The sequence below is a fragment of the Neolamprologus multifasciatus genome, chromosome 23 (assembly GCF_963576455.1).
Source record: "Neolamprologus multifasciatus chromosome 23, fNeoMul1.2, whole genome shotgun sequence".
Lineage (NCBI taxonomy): Eukaryota > Metazoa > Chordata > Actinopteri > Cichliformes > Cichlidae > Neolamprologus > Neolamprologus multifasciatus.
The window spans coordinates 736,325-756,547 of NC_140460.1; the positions used below are offsets into that span (position 1 = coordinate 736,325).

At 44.4% G+C, this 20,223-nt stretch overlaps 1 protein-coding gene across 4 annotated transcripts in view; it reads right to left on the reverse strand.

The window, feature by feature from the left end:
• fbn3 (fibrillin 3) overlaps positions 1-20,223 on the reverse strand; it is a 77,423-nt gene that overhangs the window by 39,011 nt on the left and 18,189 nt on the right. For 3 of the 4 annotated variants that reach the window (XM_085152893.1, XM_085152889.1, XM_085152892.1), the window contains exons 4-7: positions 15,239-15,334; positions 14,817-14,912; positions 6,381-6,578; positions 2,499-2,624 (exon numbers count right to left, since the gene is read on the reverse strand). In XM_085152893.1, the coding sequence (XP_085009019.1) occupies positions 2,499-2,624; positions 6,381-6,578; positions 14,817-14,912; positions 15,239-15,334 (516 nt within the window). Of the gene's footprint in view, positions 1-2,498; positions 2,625-6,380; positions 6,579-10,018; positions 10,842-14,816; positions 14,913-15,238; positions 15,335-20,223 lie in introns of those variants that run through there. The other variant, XM_085152894.1, reaches the window with a different exon arrangement.

Genomic DNA, 20,223 nt, shown 5'->3' on the forward strand with positions numbered 1-20,223 from the left:
CGCAGTAACTCGTTAACGGAGATTTGCCGTGTCCATCTTGTCTCTGCCTGCAGGTGAAGCGATGGGGGAGGAGGGGGAGTTGTGTTCAGTGAAGGAGAGGCGAGGCCGAGTAACGTTGTGTAAAGAGAAAAGTGGACGAAAGAGAGGCAAATTTGCGGCTCCACAAGTATAATTATAACGTAACATAGACTATATCGATATAAAGGATATTGTCACATCTTATATCTCGTATAAAAATATATCGATATTTTTTAAAAACTCGATATATCGCCCAGCTCTACGCCACAATTGTCCTTTTGTTTTTTACAAGCTTTGCAAACACTAAACTCTTACTCCTTCACTCTGCATGAGTCAAACAAACGAACGGCAATATAAATAATGAAAACAACAAAACAACACGAGGGCTCGTTTTTCAACCAAATTTCAAAATAATTTCATAATAAGACCAAAAGTAGTCGTTTGTTTCACACGACACGCCTTATTTCAGCTTTTTTCTGAGGATAAAACCGATTTAATTTCTGTCACCTGCTTTTATTATGATCTTACTCATATTCTGTTACTGCTTCAGTCCCAAAGTCTCAGGCAGGCTGTTGCCAGACAAGCAGCAGGCTGCTTTCACAATAAATATCTGATCAAATGTCTCCCAGGCCACATCAATGAGAGGTCTGAGTAATCAGATTACATTGTGTCTTGGTGGTCATCTATGCTTTCTATGATCTGATTTTAAAATGGGAAATATTTGGTGGGAACTCTTGTGGTGCTTTGACCAGTACCACAGTTTACACTCGGCTCCTTTTCTCTTCTCATCGCTGCGTTCATGCTGCAGATGTCAATAAAGTTGTGGTCGTGAAACTTTAGCATCTGGTTCAAGGCTCCAGCCAGAAGTACAGAGGATAAGCGCGTATTTCTAACCAGCAGGTAGTTTCACATTTTTCAAACAGCTCAACAAATATCACAAAACATACAAACAGTTTCTGTGCAGCTGGACCCACAACACGTCCACAAGCTAGAGGTACAGAAGCTAGCAAGAATGTAAGTGTGTGACACGGACGGACAGGGAGCAACAAAAGGAAATAAGAATAAGATAAATAAAGATAAAATACGTGGGGTTAGGGTTACCCAACCCTACAACCGTAGAATAAACCCTAAAATGAGGTGAAAGGTTGCAGTGATGCATCCTGTTGGGACGGGTGCAGAGCAGGCTGTGGTGTTCATGGTCAGTATCAGGCTAAATCAAGGGTAGTAGATGTTAATTCAAATTTAAGATGATCATCTGCTTATAGGTCACAAGTCACAACTACTGGAGTTCATTAGACACATTTTCAGTTGTGTGATTATTTTACCCAGGCTGCACTGCTACACCACATATTCCCCACGGGCCAAATCCCAGTCTAACAGGCCATGGGGAGATATGATAACTGTCAACAGTTGGTGACAAAAAGGTTACAAAGAGTTGCTAAATCTAAGATTATGGGGTTTTTTGTGTCCACCTTCATAAACCTGAACAGGGGTGTCCAACTCCAGGCCTTGAGGGCCGGTGTCCTGCAGGTTTTTGATGCGTCCTTGATCCAACACAGCTGATTTAAACAACCTCCTCAACATGTCCTGACGTTCTCCAGAGGCCTGGGAATGAACTGATCATGTGATTCAGGTGTGTTGATCCAGGGTGAGATCTAAACCCTGCAGGACACCGGCCCTCGAGGCCTGGAGTTCCCACCCCTGCCTCAGGTGTTTCATACATCCTGCTTCAATAAATTCAAGCTCCTTCTCTTCTCACTGTAAATCCTGAGCTGAGCTGGCGCTTCGCTAAAATCACGTCTGTGACTCATCCGCCCCATTTCCCGCTCCGTTCACGGAGACATAAATTACTTTTTGTGCGTGACGGTAACTGCCTCTCATGAATGTGAAGGTGGGCAAATATAAGCAGTTGTGTTCTTCTGGTATCTGCTGCTGCTCATAAAGCAGGACAATGATTCACACGCTGACCCGCGGTCTTGTTCAGCAGAGTAAAATCATCTGGCTCAAACTGTTTCTGTAATCCTCTCAGACGACTACGAATCGGCTTCGGTCCAACAGACACAACCCCCGCCTCGCTAACGATCCGACTGTTTAGCCTGGGCATCGTTTAAATTCCAATCAACACGCTGTAATGTGAGCTTGTGTGCGTGCACGTGCTTCAGTGTGTTTTTATGTGCACATGTCAGGACTACTTTAACTTTGGACACACTTTTAAAGCGCCTGTGGAGGTTTGTCCCAGCAAACCCGGAGTTATCGTAAAGTCTCGACTGCCTCACTGTAAAATTATCTGTAATGTATTATATTATCTGTAGCCAGTAGATGCAGATTAGCACCATGAACTCAGGAGGAAAACAATGCCTTGCTCAAGAACGCTTAAGAAAGATAGACGGGAACTCATCCGACTTACTCGCTGCTCACTTTATTTATGCAGATTTTTTCATACAGTCGTTCTAAAATATTCTTAACTCTTACTTACTTACCTTCACATTTGTGGGTGGTTTCGCTCTGGCGGTGGCCAGCAGGGCATTTACATTCATAAGAGCCGACGGTATTGATGCAGTTGCCCCCAGAGCACAGCCCTGGCACTGCCTGGCACTCGTCCACATCTACAAAAAGGAAGCAAAGACACTGAAATGAACGACAAGCAAACGCACACGAGAACAAAGGTTGTAGTGATTACTGGAGTCCCCAAAGTTTGGGAGGCACAGCGTCTTATAAAGATGAAATCTGCAAGATGCAGCGTTCATGGTATCAGTGAATGACGGCTCAAAGGATCTTTTTGTGTCTCAAATACTCTCTCGCTGTAACTCTCCTCTGGTTTTTCTTTCTGCTAAGCGAATGAGTTAAAACAGGCACTGACTTGGCAGCGGCTGCAGAGTCTGAGACCACATCCAGAAAGACCCGCTTCAGCTCCTGCCTGAACAGGAAATGGCTTTTTAAATGTACATTTTCCCAGCATTCAATGTGAGTCACTTTTACCAGTATTGGGAACATGTCAGTGGGCGTACTCCTTTCAACATAAAAACATACAAATGGGAATACCTCTGATGTTGTCTGGGGCCGACGCTAAGTAGAGTCAGAGCACCGTGAGTGGCTAACCCCTCAAAAACACTGAGCAACATGAATAAATCTGCATACAGTGCTGCTTTAATGGGAAACAGTTTCAGATCTACTGTTAATGAGCTCTCCGTGGCTCAGGCTGAGAAAGAAAGCTACTGGCCAACATCCTGACGCGGAGCCTGGAGCTCAGTCCTTACATTTGGATTCAGAGTCATGTGTGCTTTGTGCTGCTGCCAGACAGACGCTGCTCCTGGCGCTCTGGCCATGAGGTATCTTTAGTGTGTGAGTGAGTCAAAGACAAGAAAAAGACAGAAACAGATATTCTGAGAGAGATGGAAGCACAGACAGACTCCTGGAGAGGAGTCAGTGACACATGAGCAACCTGGCAACAAAAGAAAGGAGGCTGAGGAGCTCGATGGAAATCAATGACTGGTTCCACATCCTTTACATTTGCCAGTTACCCCATAAATAAGACAATTATACGTGTAGATGAGTGAACTGTGGAATTACCATCTCATCAGACACACTAGGCCTATAAATCTAAAATAAAGCTGAATACTTACCGTAAGCATCTACCTGCACTCTGACACTTCTGGACTTTCTGGGCCTTGCTCTGCTCTACAAGCGATGCACTATGTCAGCGGTCCCCAACCCCCGGGCCTCGGACCGGTACCGGTCCGTGAGTCGTTTGGTACCGGGCCGTGAGAGTTGAGGCTCAGGTGTGAAATGTATAGTTTTCAGGCTTTTTATCGGTTTTCAGTGTTATTTTGTTATCGTTTTTATCATTTACTCGGTTTTCCTGGGTCTTTTCACGTGTGTTATGAATAAATCTTCTTTTTTTCGGTACCGGTACTAGTTTTATTCTGTTGTATTTATCCGCAACACCTTAAAGGCCGGTCCATGAAAATATTGTCGGGCATAAACCGGTCCGTGGCATAAAAAAGGTTGGAGACCGCTGCACTACGTCACCTGACAGAGGCGAAACTAGCAAAAACTGCATCTGCACACAGCTGGTTGAAGCTGTAAAGAAATAAAGCTGCAGCTAAACAACAAGCATCTACATGCATCCTGTCAGTTATTAGGTTTAAGGCTTTAGCTGAGTTTAGCACTAAATTATATTAAATTTAAATATATATTTAAATTCTAGTCTACACTGTCCCAGCAGGATGAAGCAACAAAGGGCCTGACTGTGATCATTGTGCAGTGACCTCCACATGAGGCATACATGGAGAAGGCCTCAGGTTATAAGACATGCACGCAGAGGGAGTCTGGTTTTATCTGAGGGGGTGTCGATCAAAGAGGGGGACTCTCCGTTCATGTTACTGTCGCTCTGCTCGCCTGATTTTATCTCTGTGTTGTGTCTACACTGCATGTGTTAAAGAGCAGTAATGTCAAAGGGATACATGTGGATGCTTTGTGAGGGTGCAGCTCTCGGTGGAAGCAGTTTGCTTTCATTGAAAGCTGAAGACATTCCCGTTCCCTAAATAAGGCTCCATCCTCTGTGCAGATTCTTTGCTCTTTGTCTCGCTGTGGCTGTGAGCGGATCCTAACCCTGGGATTGGTGAATTGGACTTTTAGTTTGAAATGTCTCAGAGTTTGTTTCTGTCTGTGTTTTGATTCTGTTTGTTATTCCAGCTTCTCCAGTGTTTTCCTGTCTTTATATGATGTTTAGCATGAATCTCTGTGTTTGGTATTCACTTCTGGTCTACTTCCTGTTTGAAGCTTCGTTTGCTGTTGTTCCTCTGTGTTTGTAACTGCGTCACCTTGCATTGATGGTTTTCACGTGTATTCTGCTCCCTCGTGTGTGTCGCTGTCAGGTTGTCACCCTGTCACCCTATTAGAGCACTTCGCTCTCGCTCTGCAGGCCTACTTGTTGTTCCTAGAGTATTTAAAAGTAGAATGGGAGGGAGAGCCTTCAGTTTTCAGGCCCCTCTTCTGTGGAACCAGCTTCCAGTTTGGATTCAGGAGACAGACACTATCTCTACTTTCAAGATTAGGCTTCAAACTTTCCTTTTTGCTAAAGCATATAGTTAGGGCTGGACCAGGTGACCCTGAATCCTCCCTTAGTTATGCTGCAATAGATGTAGGCTGCCGGGGGATTCCCATGATGCATTGAGTTTTTCCTTTCCAGTCACCTTTCTCACTCACTATGTGTTAACAGACCTCTCTGCATTGAATCATATCTGTTATTAACCTCTGTCTCTCTTCCACAGCATGTCTTTATCCTGTCTTCCTTCTCTCACCCCAACCAATCACAGCAGATGGCCCCGCCCCTCCCTGAGCCTGGTTCTGCTGGAGGTTTCTTCCTGTTAAAAGGGAGTTTTTCCTTCCCACTGTCGCCAAAGTGCTGCTCATAGGGGGTCATATGATTGTTGGGTTTTTCTCTGTATCTATGAAGCGCCTTGAGGCGACTTTTGTTGTGATTTGGCGCTATATAAATAAAATTGAATTGAATTGAATTGAATTGAATTGAATTGAATTGAATTGAATTGAATTGAATTGAATTGAATTGAATTGAATTGAATTGTTTGGTTGTGTTCCCTTTTGTGCGTCCCTCCTTGTATACAGCTCGTGCATTAGCCAAAATAAAAGCCTCATTTCATTCATTTTGTTCTCACTACATGCATTTAGTACCTCACTAGAAAACAAACCTTCACGTGTTGTTGAGCCATCATGTTTAAAAGATCCTCCTTTTACATAATGGAGCTGCCTCTAAGTGGTTAATGATCCTTCATATATTCTAATAAAATGAAACTTCCTGTTTCACTGAAGCCGTCGTAGCTTATTAGGTTGTGGATGCACCAAATCTGGTTCACTATCAGGACAAATCGCTTTCATTTGGAAAAAAACAAAACGGTGTTTGAACTTTCCTCAAAGTTTTTCCCATTAGGACTGTGCAACTAATAAACTGACAGGCTGAGGCTTTATTTCCTCAGCATGTCACACATTTGGAGCAAATAGTTCAAAACAACCAAACGACGTGTCGGTCGACTCCTGTCCTTTACCGTTCGTGGCCCGTTACACGTGCGGCGTCACCGCACGGACAGCTTCAGCTAAATTAAGCTCGTATCCGGACTCCTGTGTACATGTAAACACGCTGTGTGCTGTTATCACTAGTCTGAGGATGTTGTACAGCTGAGACGATGATGGATAAAGTGATGGTTTGGATGTTTATCGTGCTGTGTGTGCGTCTGCGTGCGTGCGTGTGTTATTACGTGCGTCCTTTTTCATCTCTGTTAACATGAAGCGGTGAAGACGTTCTGCCAGGTGTGTATACAAGAAGAGAGAGAGCGAGGGCTGACCTTGGCAGGCTCCAGTGCGGATGTTGGGTATGAAGCCTCGTCTGCAGGGGTGGGGCTGGGCAGGACACTGCTCGCAGGGGTGGCCCCACGCTCGGCCAATGGTAGCGCAGCACAGAGTTTTGGTGCAGACGATTCCACTGAGCTGGCCCTGACACATCTGGTTGTTCACCTGGGTGAAGCATGGCCCCGTCCTGTAGTCTGCAGTTCAACAGTGAGATCAATCCTTGGTTAATTGGTGGCTGACCTAATACTTCATTGATTAAGCAGTGATTCATTTCCTGCAGCACATCTGGTGCAGGATTAAATGAAACCACACAGTACACTAATGAGACATTTCTAAATGGAGGAGGTATGTTTCCTGCAAGTCTTTTCACTTCTTCCTGCTTCTCTTTGTTTACTACATTTTGGTGCAACATTTTGATGACTTGCCTTTCAAACACACGCCTGCAGTTTAGTTTCTTTAAACGTATCGAGCACTGGCTTAAAAACAAGAGGAGACAAGTTTAGGAGTCCAAGACTTTCGATAAACAACAGGAGGCTTGGTTCCACTAAAACAGGTTCAGATTTCAAGATTTCAAACATTAGCTTATTAAATTTGCTTACATCAGGCTGTAAAAGCGGTTTCACTCAGCAGGAATTTGGCAATCTGATAAGAACAACTTCTGCTTCTATTAGAACCACATTCAGCGGACAAACTGAAGCACGTTTCAGCTCTTTAACCAGGAGCTGACAGCAGGCTAAACAGTGCAGCTTATAATTTCCGTCACAGCTATGACTCAACCAGCTAAATAACCACCACAGAAGAAATGAAAGGGCCTTTGAACACTTCTGTAATCTATCGTGGGGACAATGCCTTTTATTTTGGCTGTGCAAAAACACATTGCTGCTAATGACCGACACTAATGTTGTGTTTGAAATGAACACGAGCATCGCAGACGTCAGGCTGACTCGTGCAGCTTTTTGCCTTTGTTTTTGGACATGCATGTATTTTTCTAGACTACACACACATGGTAACACCGGCAAAAATAATTGCACCAGAAAAGCAATGATTACTCTCGTGCTGCACTGCTGCCTGCCAGTCTAAATGCATAATCTTGTTAACTGCACTTCGCAGACTCGGTGAGCTCACGCTGAAACCATTTCAGCAACACGATGTTCGTCCCCTCAGTCACAGCCTAATGATTGCTTCTCTTGTGGGAGAAAGCCTATTAAGTTCTCTGCAGTGGCGCCAAACTTAATATAGCCTTCATTAAAAGAAAAGTACGAGAGAAAAAGAAGCAGATTGTTAGATTGACTAACTATGAAATGAAAGGCTAACTGTATGGTTGAGACAGAGAGCTGCCCGCTCAGCTCTGAAGGACAAAACGAGATGAAAGATTGGAGGATTGGAGAAGTGGTGGCTGTCATTCTCCAGTCTTATTGCCCTTATTCGTTCCTTGTGCCGTATGAAAGGGGATGACAGAGAATGGGCCAAAAAGTAGGAGAGGCAAAAAAAAAAGAGCAGAAAGTAGGTCAAACTGAGCACGCAGCAGTTTGCAACTCTCACCCATCTGTCTTCGTTTCTCTTTGTCTACTTTAGCTCTGTTTGTCTTTCACTCTAGTCGGCTTCCTGCTCGCCTCCCTCATCTGCTCTTTGAGCTTTCATCTTCACGTGACCTGGTGTCACATGGCCGACTGTATGTGATGCATTTTTCTCATGGTTAGCTCTAAAGCAACACGATGCGTGCAAACGCCTCTGTGCACAACAGAAAATGCACATTTAATTCCAGATTAAAAATGAATAAAACAGAAAAAGAATAAAGCTGCTGGGAATTTATCATTTACATTTTTGTCAATAAATCCAGTGCAATCAATGATAAAGGTCTAACTAATAACACTTTGTCAAAAATACTGGTTTCTGAACAACTGTGACATAGAAGAATAGCTTCACACACACACACACACACACACAGCGAGTTGAAAGACAGATAAGAAAAGCAAACATATTCCGACTGCTTTACCCGTTAAAACCAAACTGTTTAAATTGACATTAAAAAAGAAACAAAAGGAAGAAAATCCAAATAAAAAATAAAAGTCTTCCAGCCTCCTGTGTTTAATTTTGTCCCTGCATCAAAACTAAATCGACTCTCTCACGCTCGAATCATCGAACAACACTGCATAGCCAAACGCAGTGGCCAAGTTCATCAGCGTATTCGTGTGTGCTAAATTAAATATCTATGCATGCACATTCTTTCTCAAGCAATGCCCCACTGTTGTCTGTCTCTGACACACATTAACGCACAAGAATGTGTCTGCTTGTCTGTGTACATGATGGAAAACACAACATCTGCACGAGCTGCAGCGTTTAGCCAAGACTGGAGCAGCAATCACAGCTTAGCTGGAAAGAGTACCGGTGAATAGAGCTCTCCTGTGTGTGTGTGTGTGTGTGTGTGTGTGTGTGTGTGTGTGTGTGTGTGTGTGTGCGAGCCATGTGTTCAGGGTTTTGTTTGTCGAATTTGGAAACAAAAAAATAGCCTCAAGCATTCAGCCGAGAGTCCAACATGTGTGTCAGAGCGTGATGTCATCGGTGTATACATGTACGTTTAGTAGACACATGAAAGCATGAGCACTGGTTTGGACGGGAGAGAAAATCCTGAACATGTCTGGCTGACAACATTTGGAAGCAATTTCATCTAATTAAAGCTCAGAAAGATGAACAGATAAAAACATCCTGCTGTCCTCACTCCTTACTCCTAAATCCAGTACCAAGGGACTCTGAAATCTCCTGTTTCATCCACACATGCTACGGATGCTACGTTCACTCACTTTACTTTACTCTCCTGTTAGGACGGCTCGTGAACTTGCTTCAGTTTGTCACCAGCAGTGTGTCCGTCTATTAGCTCAGAGTCTGCTTAATGTGACTGTTGCACTTCCACCTCTGTTGGCTTATACAGTCAGCCATCAAACACTGTTAACAGAGTGCAAGCTTTCACATATGATCTTGTTTTATTAGTAAATCCTGTCTGGGACTTAAAGCACTCTAGGCAAACATTTTCCCACCAACTGTCTCCAACTATAGGATCACAGAGATGAAGAGGGCACAGGCCTGAGCACTGGGGGGAAAGAGAGGGGAAGAGAAATGGCACAAGGGAAGAAAAAAAATCTCATTTCAGACTCATTAATAATCGCTGAAGTATTTATAAAACTCCCAGGAGGCAAAGTCTGGGAAAATAAGAAACCCAGTAGGTTTTTTTTCATGGAAATCAGGCTATTATTATTTATACATACTTGCCTATGACAGGAGTTCAACAAGTCAAATGAATAAAGCGTGTATACAAAAGCCTTTGAATGTGTATGTGCGCGTGTTTACATATCTTTGTGGGGACCAAACTTTGGATGTTTACTATCCAGTCGTTAAGTGATGACGTGACGAATCCTACTTCCTAAAGTAGTCTGCGTTTAATATGCTTTTGTGTTGTTAACATGTTTAATGTTTTGTATTTTCTTCTATTTAATCTCAAAAAGCTCCTAAAACAGTCAGTGATCACTGTTGACCTCCCTCGGCTTTTATTACCGCTAATCATATATTTAAGCTCAGTTTTTAAAACCTTATGATGTAACTACAGCCCAGCCCATGCAGCAGTATATGAATGACTAACCTCGTATTGTGGATGGATTATCTCAGTTGTTCTCCTGGCTGAAGTTTGGTCCTTTTACAGCATCCTGCCATGCGATTACATTTGTTCCTGACCACCGAGAACACTCACGTTAACTTTTATCGAGTGAAAAAAAGTTAGCTTGTTTATGCTATGCTAACATAGCTGTGTCGCTAGCGGTCACGTAGCACATCATTATATACCAGCTAGCCAAACCTAAGTAACCCTGCAAACGTCACTGCTGTTTAGTTTTCTGTCTTCATTTATGTTGGAAGTGATAACAGAGCTGTACGTTTGAATTTGTTTCCAAAACCCCGCAGTCAGGACATGCTATATTGTATTTAAGCTAGCGAGCTAACTTCCTGCTAACTTCTAACTCCGTTAAATGTCATAACTTCCGTTTTCACGGATGCCCGGATGTTAAACTCAATTGTTACACCTGGTAGAGCAGAACGCTGATCATTTTATTAAAGATGAAAGACTTTGGACAGTTTTTAACTCTCAGTAATGCCATAGTGATCGTTTGATATATGGACCTGCAGCGGAGTTTAGGCCCAGACACGGCTAGTGACGTCAGAGTGAACGACCGGATACTGGTAGGGACCAAAGTGCCCGTCCCCACGAGTCTGAAGACATTTTTGGGACTCAAAATGAGGTTGTAGTGTCAGGGTTACAATTAGGTTATGGTTATGGTTAGGCGTTCATTTTTGATGGTTAGGGTAAGCGGCTAGGGAAAGCCTTATGCCAATTAGATGTCCCCACAGAGATATGAAAACCAGCTGTGTGTGTGTGTGTGTGTGTGTGTGTGTGTGTGTGTGTGTGTGTGTGTGTGTGTGTGTGTGTGTGTGTGTGTGGAGCACACGTCTGGCGGGTCTTGTGGAATTTCTGATTGCAGCGTTTTGTTTGTGTGTCCTTCTGCTGATGTGGATGTAAATAAATGATTCAAATGTGTGGGCTTGTTTGTTTGCATGCGTGTGATTGTGAGCATGTCTGTCCGTGTCTCCCGGCCAACCATAGCAGTCTCTGTTAGTCTTATCAGTGCCATTATCAACAGGCCTGAAATCGCTCTTTTCCTTTAGCCGTAATGATTCTTTAAGGAGCCTGCTCCTTTCATTTCTTCCACACTGAAGAAGCAGCCGCTCAAACGTGACTAAATGTTGAACACACACAAGAAAGGCCAACAACTGTGGGAGAATGGCAGAGGGAGAGATAAGCCCTCAGCGTTCAAGATCTGATAGCCTTTTGCCTCAAGTGTGTAAAGGCACAGCTCACACAGCCAGTATCCAGGAGAGGCTGTGGATGCTGCACTTCCTGTTATTGTTTCTATATCGCGCCCATTGTACTGTACAATGTGTTTGGACTTCTGCAGCTACAGTATTTGAGTCTGCTTTAGGAAACTTGTCTAACAGTGGAACAATAATCCTCAGTCTCATGAATGCAAACAGAGCTGCTGCCAGAGTCAGTCAAGTGGGCTCTAATCTGCATCAACAGCTGCCATTCATGAGCCGCTCTCCTTCCTCAGCAGTGGAAGAGTCTTTGTAGAGTCTGGAGCAAAACTAAATCGGTCCATTTTTCAACTAGCCAATCAGAGGCGGCCCCCGCCCACCACTACGGAGCAGCGATACTTAAATGCTGATATGAATGAGATGGATCGTTACATCTAGCGCCCCCATGAAAGCAGACACTAAAACAGCTAGTGAAACGTGACAGTCCTAATTATGTTTAATAAATACAGGATGAGTTCACTCAGAACATGTAACCATAAAAAGTATCTGGATGAAGGACAGGATTGGTTACGCCAGAGTTCACAGAGTTTGCACATTTTTAGCAGTTTTCTGGCCTCTTGGCTGATATTTGCTCCTTAGTGGTTCGATTTATTTTATCTTTTACTGCAGAAGTAAAAATGCACCATTAAAAGGCTTTCTGCAGGTCAAACTTAGCCGGGCTCCAAAGTGGCTGACTCTCGCTAAACTGTCACCGGGGGATATTTTCCCCCCGTGCCTGCTCCAGCGCCCCCACACGCCCAGCGGTGCAGCCATCCTGTCCAGCCATGTTCTGTCCGCTCTTATCCAGAATCAATAGAACAGAAATAGCACAACTTCCTACAATTCCAGCACCTCAAATGACGTCAACACTCGCTGATGTACAAAATTGCTCCTCTGTGATTCTTATTATATTTGGGCTGGAGACAAACTGGCGTTTGAGCCTTTATAGGTCTGCAGAGACCGACAGACTGGACCAGACCTGGAACAGAGGAGGCACAAAGTTTCAGACTCAGCTCGTTCTTACTGTGCATCATGTGTGAACACAAAGGATGACCACACGGTTAACGTTGTGTGTTCATGTCAAGCTCATCGACGTTATAGCCAAACATTAACTCACATGACGCTGCAGGTTTCCCTGCTCGGACAGATATATGGGTACACAGGCGACTGTGCAGATGATCCCCAGACCTCGAGCGTAGGCTGTTCGCACATAGCTGCACGAGCTCACGCTCCCACGCCCGCCGGGGCTTCCCATGAGCCCGTCACACACGGCGTTCACCCATACTGGTTGACTTTCACTCCCTTCATAATCACAGCTCATCAGCAGTCTCACTGCATCACACAGTAAATCTACTGACTCATGGCCTCAGTTACACAAACTCTAAAACCGCATGCAGCCTCATGGCGAGCGCACACCAGGGACACTGTGGCCTTTTCAGGCCAAACTCAATTAAAAAATTACTGCTCAGACTTGCAGGAAAGTTTTCGGACTTTAAATTATTGTTACGGTCAGTGTGACAACACTGCCCCATCCATCATCAACCTGGTGTCATGGAGGACAACCGCTGCTGCTCAGTATCAAAGGAGGTAGTTTTAGTTTTAGTAGTTAGGATGCATCTTAGGCGCATCCCTTTGGAAGTTTTCCGGACACGCCCAACTGGGAGGAGACCCTGGGGTAGATCCACAACCCTGTGGAGCGATTATTTATTCGTCTGGCGTGGGAACGCCTCAGGCTCCCCCCAGGAGGTGCTGGAACGTGTTGCTGGGGTCAACAACATGAGATGTTTATCCTGCTGCCATCGCCACTCGACAGCTCATGGATGCATGGACTCACACAAATACACACAAATACACACATATATATATATATGAAGTCATTTTGCTTTAAGGGTTTACAAAGGAAGTTAAAAATTAATGTAAACTCTAATACCTGAACTTCAACCTTCATCCCAGCTTCACTCTTCATGTCTCGTACTAATAAGATTCCCTGTTACTCTATTACTTTTACTATTACTATTACTTTCAATCTGAAGCAGCTACAAGGCACCAAAACACTTGTAAGCTTTTCTCTTGTGATTTCCTTAAAGTGCGTCGGTCCCCCGACTCCTTTAACAAGGAAAACATTTACCCCCCACCCCCAACAGCCTGTGTGTACACAGCTGGGGAGTCCATCTTCTCACCCCGGCCCACCCATCCTCTTCTCCTCCATCGCCCCTCTTTCTCCTGCTCTGATTTCCTACCGTGTCCCACTTCTCATCAGGAAACATGACGAGTCCATAAGGAAACTTTCCTTTCTTAGTGCTGTGGGGTTGTTTTGGTGTGGGGGGGTCTTTATGACCAGATGTTGTGCTGACAAACTCAGCACTGACGGTGTTGTAGTCTCTAAGAAAACAGGAACCAAGACTTTCAACACGGTCGGAAAAGTGTTTAAAGGATCTGATCAAGTTGACGGGTCGTCCAAAAGAAGCCACACACACACACACGTTTGTATTTATATCCTTGTAGGGACATCTCATTGACATAATGCTTTCCCTAGCCGCTTACCCCAACCATCAAAAATGAATGCCTAACCCTGACCCCTGCCCTAAACCTAACCATAACCTAATTGTAACCCTGACACCAAAACCACGTTTTGAGTCTCAAAAATGCTTCAAACTTGTGGGGACCCAGGATTTTGGCAGTTTGTCCCCACAAGTATAGTAAACTACCAATTTTTGGTCCCCATGAAGATGTTAATACCCACACACACACACACACACACACACACACACAAGAAGGATGAGAAGTTATCCTGGCCAACAGCAGATGGGAGGAAGAAAGACAAAAGTGGATGATGAAGGTCAACAAAAGGTAACGTGACAGAAAGCATCTGTAACGACACGACTGGGAATTAAGAAATCGACCACGGCGAGCTTTCTGTGGCCCGTGGGACTTACTTCCCTGCCATCACTCCCCACAGCACACATACCACAGGATACGGTTCACAGGACAAACACCCGCTGTCTGTCTGAGCTATGAAGTCACCTCAGAAGAGCCTGAGGTCTCACCAGCTCTGCTGATAGCAACACTCAGTCACAACATCAAAGCTTTCCTGGTTTGATATCTTCCCTAACATTAGTGCATGTGCGTGGGTATGAAGGGCATTGACGAAACACAGATCGCTCCTCCAATCCAAGAGGTCCGCTCGAATTATAAAACGCCAAATACACACAAAGCTCTTGTTTTCAGTTTTTAGCCATTTTACTCTGTTACAGTGTTAAAGTAGCTGCTGAGAATCAATGCAGGTGTACAAACAATACCTTAATTTACCCATATCATCTCAACAGCGTCTTTGGGCGTGAAACAAAAAGCAGGCACACAGATTATCATATCATACAACACGTTCAACCACAGCAAGCATGACGAGAGGAGGTACTGTCTTTGTTCCTCGTGGTTTTCCCACCAAAGTCCGAGCAGGGATTCATATCTGAAGGCCTCCTCAAAGGAAGAGAATCAGTTCACACAGCATAAACACAGCAGTAAGAATGAGTGCTCACCTCTCTCGCACTGCGGGCCAGTGAAACCGTAGACGCAGGCACATCTGTTGGGCCCGATGCAGCGCCCACCGTTCTGGCAGCCGTTCTCACACACAGCTGCCCGAGACAGGAAAAATGGATCCAGTGAGAAATACAGACTCGCTTTAATTCTTTGTTTCTTATAGAAATGTCACGACCACATATTGTGTTTGTAATGAATGCTTCTGCTTGTACGCTCAGCAGCAACAGGCCTGTTGGCGTGAACGTCAAACGTCCTCGCTTCTGTTCTTATGAGGTTCGAGTGTAAAACCAAAGTTCTGCAGACTTGAAGAATATCAAACATTCTTCTAAACACACAAGACACTAATGCAAGTTACACATATGTGCATGCACAGCGCCCCGCCCCGCGCCCAGGCGCGCCGACTCAGCAGTTTTGCACTCACGTTGTCCACAGTGGTTGCCGGTGTATCCTTTCGTGCACGAGCAGGAGTCCTCGGTGCAGCTGCCTCCGTTCATACACCTGACATTACAGGACTGAACTGTAAGAGAGAGGAAAGGCCCGTCAGCAGCTCCGTCTCAACATCTGCATTTTAATTAAATATGGATTTTACACGTGTCGGTAGTTTACACATGTGTGGAGGGTTCAGATTAACATGCACTGTTCAAAAACACCCCAAGCTACAAATCCGGAGCTAATCATACGGGCTGGGGTTAGGCGATATGTCAGGCCAGCTGAAGGCTACAGCCAGTCAGGAATTTACTGAAAAGAAAACTGAGGGAAGGGAGCAAAGAGAAGAGCGCACAGGAAGCAAAGAAGAAGAACAAAAGCCAACCGGGTGTGAAGAAGAGTGCGAAAAAAGAGCCATAAGTGGCGTCTCTGTAAAAAGCTTCCAGGCTGTCAGACTGCTTTGGTTGAGAGGCTCAATGTGACAATCTCACTTCCTTAAGAGCAGCTAATTGGCGTTCCTGGCAGCTTCTGCCTGAACGTAGCAAAGCAGAGACACCGACGTGCAGAGAGCCTGACCGTCTTCATTGGGCCTCGAAAGTTGATTTTATTGTCCTCTAGTCCTCCTTCCCCTATAAACTCTGAGCCTTTCATGCTCTTCTGTTTTTATCTAAACCTTAAGTTCAACATTAATTTCCTCTCTCTTCCCTCCATCTGTCTGTGCGCGTCTGTCTCTCTTTAACATTTCTGGCATGCAGCGCTCTGCAGCAGAGGGGAAATGACTGAGCTTCCCCAGAGCTGACTTTGTCTAATGAGACTTTCTGAGTTTGCACACTTGCCAACAGGAGGTATTTCAGCCACTATAATCCACCCACTTACTCTGACTGTACCCAAACACACTAACTATGCCTTGTGTGAATCATAATGAAGGAATACGCTGTGAGGTGGCTTTTCATTTTGAGATTTCTGCCTTACTGGAAACTCGCGCAGCAACAAGTTTAGTGTACATGAGTCAAAGCACAACGGCACGAATCCTTGGATCCTGTGCCGTTTTGGAAAAAGGCGAGGTATTTTTCACGGGAATGGTTCACAAAGCTCTCATTTGTTCCATAGATTGAATGCATCTAGAAGTCCCAGTTCGCTTTCTCACGTGCAGCTCCTGGCAGGCTCCGTGCACAGACCTGGCAGAAGCTCGTTCTGTCTGGACGGCTCCTCGTAGCAACACACGGTGATAAATTAAAGCAAATAGTTTGGACTCTGGAGGAGCCTGCGTTTACAGGTCAGTGTACTAGTGGGCTGCCTCTGTCTATCAACGTTCTTCTTGTTCATCCTTTAGGGAGTCGGGTACGGCTTTGCTCCCAGCTTTCAACCTCGCCTTCCTTCAAGATGGAAGATTACAGCAACTGTCTGCAAGGCCAGCAATACAAGCAGTCATGTGAATCATAAATAATGACTGCAGTCAGTGATTACAATTTTCCCCACCATGAAACAAACCGTGAAGAAAACCCCCTGAACTCAGGGTCCTCACAAAAACATGTTTTTAAATAGGTCCAAGAAGAGCAGGAAGACTTTGGCTAACAGGAGTGTGAGGCTCTCTGTCTGCTCATCATCCTCAGGAGGATAACAGAGAGACACTGGAGGTACGCTTTCATGTCACGAGCTTTCTCTGTTGCAGGAGCTCATCTGAAGGAGCAGGAGGAGAGGAACGACCACATTTGGACACAGAAGATGATCTCATTGGATAGCTTCTCCTCATGACACTCCATCTCCTGCAGGTGGAAAGAGATGGTCTGCTCCAATGACCCGTGCATGGGAAGCTGCACGTGCAGAGCAACATGATTGGGAGGCTGTGTGTGTCAAAGAAGCAGGGGTGCAGGGTTGTGGCAGCACAATGCGCTTCTGTGTTCTGGTTGTATCGTCGGTAAGCTGCGCACATCTGGGTGTTTTTTACGAGAATCTGAGAAACACAGGAAGTCGAGGCTCGCGTGTGAGTGTGTGTTGGAGCTGAGCGGGAGTGTGATGGAAAACTGAGGTGCTTTATAGCTATGTTGTGTCCTGATTTACAAACACCCCAGAGACCTGTGACAAGTCCCCGTGATGCAGTGAAAACAAAGGTTGCACAAGATGCTCTCAAAGCAGCTCCGACCACAAAGGAGTCTTTGAGCTCCAGGAAATAACCCTCCTCAACTTTTGTTTAGTTCTGTACCTCGAGTCATCAATCAGTTGTTGGGTTAATAAGAACAGCTCTTTTGTTTTATTTGCACTTTTAAACTTTACACCAAACAGCACAGAGACTCACTTCTGTGCAAGATGAAACTGCAGAGGAGCGGCTGGTTTCAAAGCCTGCACTCTTTCCTTTCATGGATGATGTTGGTTTCAAGCCTGAATGATCGTGCTGGTTCTTTAGCACAGACGTGACTGACCAGGGACAAGCTGTATCGTAAATCACTGTCTTTGGATGCTTTTTCTGTTTTTACTGCCGAGTCAACCTCAGTTTCCCATGAAACACACTCAGACATATCCTCCATGACAGAATAACTACAGGATCATTTACTCAATAAGTCTCTAAATCTGCCTGTGTGGGTTCCAGCTTTGCTTCTTATTAAAGACAGCACACACTGGTTGCAACACCAGTGCCACAATCTGGAGCTGTTACAGTTTTTCTCAGTTGCTTTGGCACAAAACTCCTGAGACGCAGTTGAGCTGTTTGAAATCCTTCGAATCAGTAACAACTCTTGTTGTTACTTTGTATCAATGTTTTAAGTCCTTTTACTGTGTAATTTGTATCTGTGTGCAGCACTCTGGCCAATGCTACTGTTGTAATGAAATGTGCTATATAAATAAAATAAACATAAGCGTGTAAATTTTTCATTGTTCCTGTTGATAGTTTCGGGGCAGCGTGGACACGTGGTGGTTAGCGCGGACACGTGGTGGTTAGCGCTTGTTGCAACCACCTTTGGGAGGATCTTTCTGTGGGACGTTTCCATCTTCTCCCCTCATGCTTTCCGGGTTCCTCCCAAAGTCCAAGGACATGCAGTTAGTGGGGTTTGGTTAACTCGTTGTCTGTCTCTCTGTGTTATCCCTGAAACAGGCAGGTGTACCCCACCTGTTGCCCTGGGGCAGCTGGTATAGGCTGCTCGTTCTCTAAGAAAACCTGCACTCTTGACATCAGCATCGAAAAGTGAGTCACTTTTGCTAATATATAGTCGTCATTTCTCCTCATAAAAATCATCAAAAAAGTAATTATGCAGGAAATCCTGTAAAAGCTTCGATCATTCAGAGAAAATATCTAAATATTTGGGTTACCTACGTTTGCACAGTGTCAAAGGAATTTGTCATTTTAGTGGCACTGACTTATTCATTGAAGCAAAAACGTCATTTTAACTAGGGCTGGGCAATATGGCCTAAAATTCATATCACGATATAATTTGAAGCACGTGCGGTAACGATATATATCGTGATATATTCTTTTCTTCTGTATAACGTATTTTCCACACTATAAGGACTTAAAATCCTTAAATTTTCTCAAAAATCGAGAGAGTGCCTTATGTATGAATTCTGGTTGTGCTTACTGACCTCGAACCGATTTTGGCTGCAGAAATCTGTTAAAAAATGTTTTAGTCTAACTTTGGTAAGCTGCACTGCTTGATGGATTGTCAGAGCATTACGGCTGCCGTAGTGAGGAGCTTCACGGAGTAATCTGGGTCCAAAACTCCGTCAGATTCAGGTCCCAAAGTCAAACGAACACTGAGAGCTAAAAACGGTCTAAATTCTTTCATCTTTAATAAAATCATCAGCGTTGCTGCTTTACCAGGTGTAACAATTAAGTTTAACATCCATGAAAACAGAATTTATTAAATTTAACGGAGTTAGTTAACAGGAAGTTAGCTCGCTAGTTTACACCTACACATTTCATACCATGTTCTGAGAGATTTTTGAAACTAATTCAAACGTACAGCTCTGCTGTCACTTCCAACATAAATGAAGACAGAAAACTAAACAGCAGTGACGTTTGCAGGGTTACTGAAGTTGGACTACCTGGTATATAATGTTGTGCCACGTGATTGCTAGCGACACAGCTATGTTAGCATAGCATTAGCACAGTGAAGCTGGAGGATGAACGCTAACTTTTTTTCCACTCGATAAAGCGCAGTTTTTGGCTTTCTCCGTATTTCAAAAGTGCTTCATCTCTTTGCTGTGACTGTCGCCCGCCATAATCTGCAGATGATAATGATTTTAGCCGCTGCGATGCTTTCGACCAAAACAGGCGCAGCTTGATGACATCATCAACATGCGCTATCGCGATAGAGCGATATAGTCAAAATCTGTCGTTGGCCAAATTTATATCGTTTCTATCGTATATCGTTTATATCGCCCACCCGTAATTTTAACAAATGATTTCATGGTTTGCATGTTTTGTATGCAGGAGCTGTGAACTTCAACAAAGCTGAAAGAAATGAGCCAGAAAAACTGTAATGCTGGTTAAAGCATGGCAGTCACCTGAGAGCAGTTTAAAGGTCAGACAAAGATGTGACTATAGTGGCTCTTTAAGCCATGTAAACATAATCATGTAAACATGACCCATGTCTGACTGAGACTTGATCAAATCTGCGTCTCTCCAGCCCCAGAGCTCAGAGACAGCTGTTTCTCAGCATCAGCTCTGGTAACGATTCTGTAATTACGGTTAATTAAAGACACCCAGCACAGCTGCTCTGCCAGAGCTCGGCTGCTAACAAGGGCGACTTGTCTGGAAGTGACACGTACTTTCTGGTTATCGATAAATGTGACTCATTTATTCGATCAGCCTGCTTTCACACACATTCAACATTCCTTCTTCTGGACATGTGTACGTTTCCCAAATCCTGCCTGGCCTCGTTTCCTGGCAAACACAAGATTCCAGGAATTTAAAAAATATCACGGCCATCTGTGTGGACAGTCATCACAGACACGTCACGTGAAGGAAGTCACAACTGTGCTGCTAAT